A 2,884-nucleotide genomic window follows, 5' to 3' on the forward strand; every position below is an offset into this window, starting at 1 on the left:
GAAGTATTCAAAATTTGATTAACAGATACGAAACGGTTTTTGCCAAGAATAAATTTGACGTTGGTCAAGTTAAAAATCACGAGGTACATGTGAAACTTTTAGAACACAGATTTGTAGCAAAAAAGCCATATCGCTGCTCCATACCAGATCAAAAAGAAATAGAATATTAGATAAAAGAATTATTAAAAGCAGGATTGATCGAGGAATCATGCTCACCTTTTGCGTCTCCCGTCACTCTTGCGTACAAACGGGAAGAAGAAACTAAAACAAGAATGTGCATTGATTTCCGGGAGTTAAACAAGTTGCTTATACCGGAACCTCAACCTTTTCCCTTAATAGAGGAAATTATAACGAAAACACGAGATTCAGAATGGTATTCTGCATTGGACATAAATTCCGCTTTTTGGGCAATTCCTTTGCGTATCAAGGACAAATATAAGACTGCATTTGTAACACAAGATGGCCACTGGCAATGGAAATGTTTGCCATTCGGCCTAAAAACATCGCCTGCAATATTTCAACGTATACTAAGCAACATTATTCGAAGAAATAATCTGAATACTTTTTGCACAAATTACATTGACGACATTCTCATTTTCTCTAAATCCTTTGAAGAACACATAAAACATCTGGAAAAATTATTGCAGGTTATTTCCAAAGAAGGATTCCGACTAAAATTCATCAAATGTAATTTTGCGAAAAATGAAGTAAAATACCTCGGTCATGTAATATCAAAAAATACTGTGCAGCCATTGAAGGATAATTTGAAATCAATTAAAGAATTTCCAACACCAGGGTATCGATCACGTATTTTTCAGTGACATCGTTCACTTTTAGATTTTCACCGGCGGCCATCTCACGGTTTCACCATTTTTTATTTTCACTGCGATCATCTAGCGAAAGAAATGATTAGTGACATAACTAGAAGTGGTGAGACCTATTCACATGAAAATATTCCAAAAATCATACCGATGACAACTTCACGATTCTAAACATAACCTTTAATACCTATGAATAAAAACACCATTAGTGGCAATAAGAAAGATAGTTACTAATAATTGTAAGTTGCCACAATTAACTTATTAATTAGAATACATAAACATTTATTTGAAAAATTTCTCCAATTTAGTATATGTATTTCAGTTTAAAAATGAATGTTACATATAAGCAAAGAGAAATTTTATTAACGTATATGGAATCCCATCGTGAATTATTACAAGGACGATTAAGCAGTAAATCGGAAAGCCGCAGGACAATGGTATTATTATTAATGCACAATGTGTGTTATATCAAAAATATGTTTTATTTAAATATTAGGATATACATAATATAAAATATAGAAAAATCTAGGGTTAATGAGAGTAATTTGCTGTTAATGGTGCGATCACAAAATATAAAATATATTATAATACTTAAAAAATGATACAAAACTAGACGTTTCGGTCTATATCCGGGCCATATATGTAATATGTAATGAATTCGTTTCACAGAAAGATATGTGGGATGACCTAGCGAACATCTTGAATAGTTCTGCTGAAGGTCCCAAAAAGAATTCTGAAGAATGGAGAAAAGTAAGAGTTATTGAAAAATGTTATACTACTTATTTTTTCAATTTTTGTCATTTTTTAAATTATCTAATATCCATAATGTAAATGCTTGTTTTATAATAGAGCTGGAATGACTGGCGAATGAATGTTCTCAAAAAGGAGACGAAAAGAAGAAATCATTCGAGGGGTACAGGTGGTGGTTCTCCTATGAAAGTTAACTTCACTGACATTGAAGAAAAGCTATTGGAGTTACTGACACCCGAAGCTGCCGGAATTGAGAATGTGCCTCAGGGAGGAATTCCTTTAAAGAAGCCACGCAATGAGCAGGTATTCCGCTACAAAATTACATGTTATAGGTAATAATGTATCAGCACGTTATCTTTCAGCAACATTTTTGAAATGAAGTATTTTTTATTTCAAAAGGAATTAGAATTTACAGTAGTTCTTATATTATGTATGTTTATGATACTTTATTTAAAAAATGAAAAATATGAAAAATATTAAGAATGGAAAATTTATTATTCTGCAGAGTTTTATGAAGGATTCGCACAGACATTTACAATCAACAAGTGTTTGGGAATTGGAGAATACATCTGTTGAAACACAACCGTTTCAAGACATTCAAAGTGATGAACTGCAATTTATCGGAGATTATGAGCCTGTATTCAACGAAGGAGTCTACACATTAAGTTCTGCAGATAAAAATAAACATTCTTCAATCATAGAAACTACAAATTGCAGCTCAGATAATGAAGCTGATAAGGAGAATATAAATGCTGGAAAATCTAATAAATTACTTGCGAAAAAACGAAAAATAATATCACCTGTACCTGTACCTTCGCATACTACTTCTTCATCAAAATCTCTTACTGGTATGTCCACACAAATGTTAAAAGTGCAAGAAGAAAAATTGTTATTAAAACAACAAGAATTACAAACTAAACGGAATATGCTTGCAACACAATAGGAAATATTACAAGAAATGAGGAACATGAACTCAAACTTACAGGTTCTGTTTGAAAATTTGTTTTCCTCAGTGTTACAAAATGAATAAAACGCATGGTACGGTGCTGGTATAAATCAAAAAGGCTGCAATACATTCTACATATGTGTGATTTATTTAGAAATGTACTATATAAACGAGCTGTAATTTTGGTATAAGTGTTGTTAAGATTGCTACCGTAGGATTTTTATAAATTCAGTTAGAATTTTTATTTTTTTCTGTTGATAACTCATTTTGATTAGGAGGAAGCTGTTACTGAAGATATTAAAAATATTCTTTATAAATGTTGCATAAATATTAAAATAATCTTTGTGTTGATTAATTTTAAAAACGT

General features: G+C 31.3%; 1 protein-coding gene across 1 annotated transcript; it reads left to right on the plus strand.

The window, feature by feature from the left end:
• The first annotated feature begins 1,002 nt into the window (after positions 1-1,002).
• Positions 1,003-2,514, plus strand: LOC108773624 (uncharacterized). The gene is made up of 5 exons (XM_018539488.1): positions 1,003-1,060; positions 1,144-1,258; positions 1,491-1,571; positions 1,671-1,874; positions 2,077-2,514. Exons 2-5 carry the CDS (start codon positions 1,151-1,153, stop codon positions 2,512-2,514), a joined length of 831 nt encoding a protein of 276 aa, XP_018394990.1. The 5' UTR covers positions 1,003-1,060; positions 1,144-1,150.
• The last annotated feature ends 370 nt before the right edge of the window (positions 2,515-2,884 follow it).

This window comes from Cyphomyrmex costatus, unplaced genomic scaffold, assembly GCF_001594065.2.
Source record: "Cyphomyrmex costatus isolate MS0001 unplaced genomic scaffold, Ccosl1.0 scaffold2154, whole genome shotgun sequence".
NCBI lineage: Eukaryota > Metazoa > Arthropoda > Insecta > Hymenoptera > Formicidae > Cyphomyrmex > Cyphomyrmex costatus.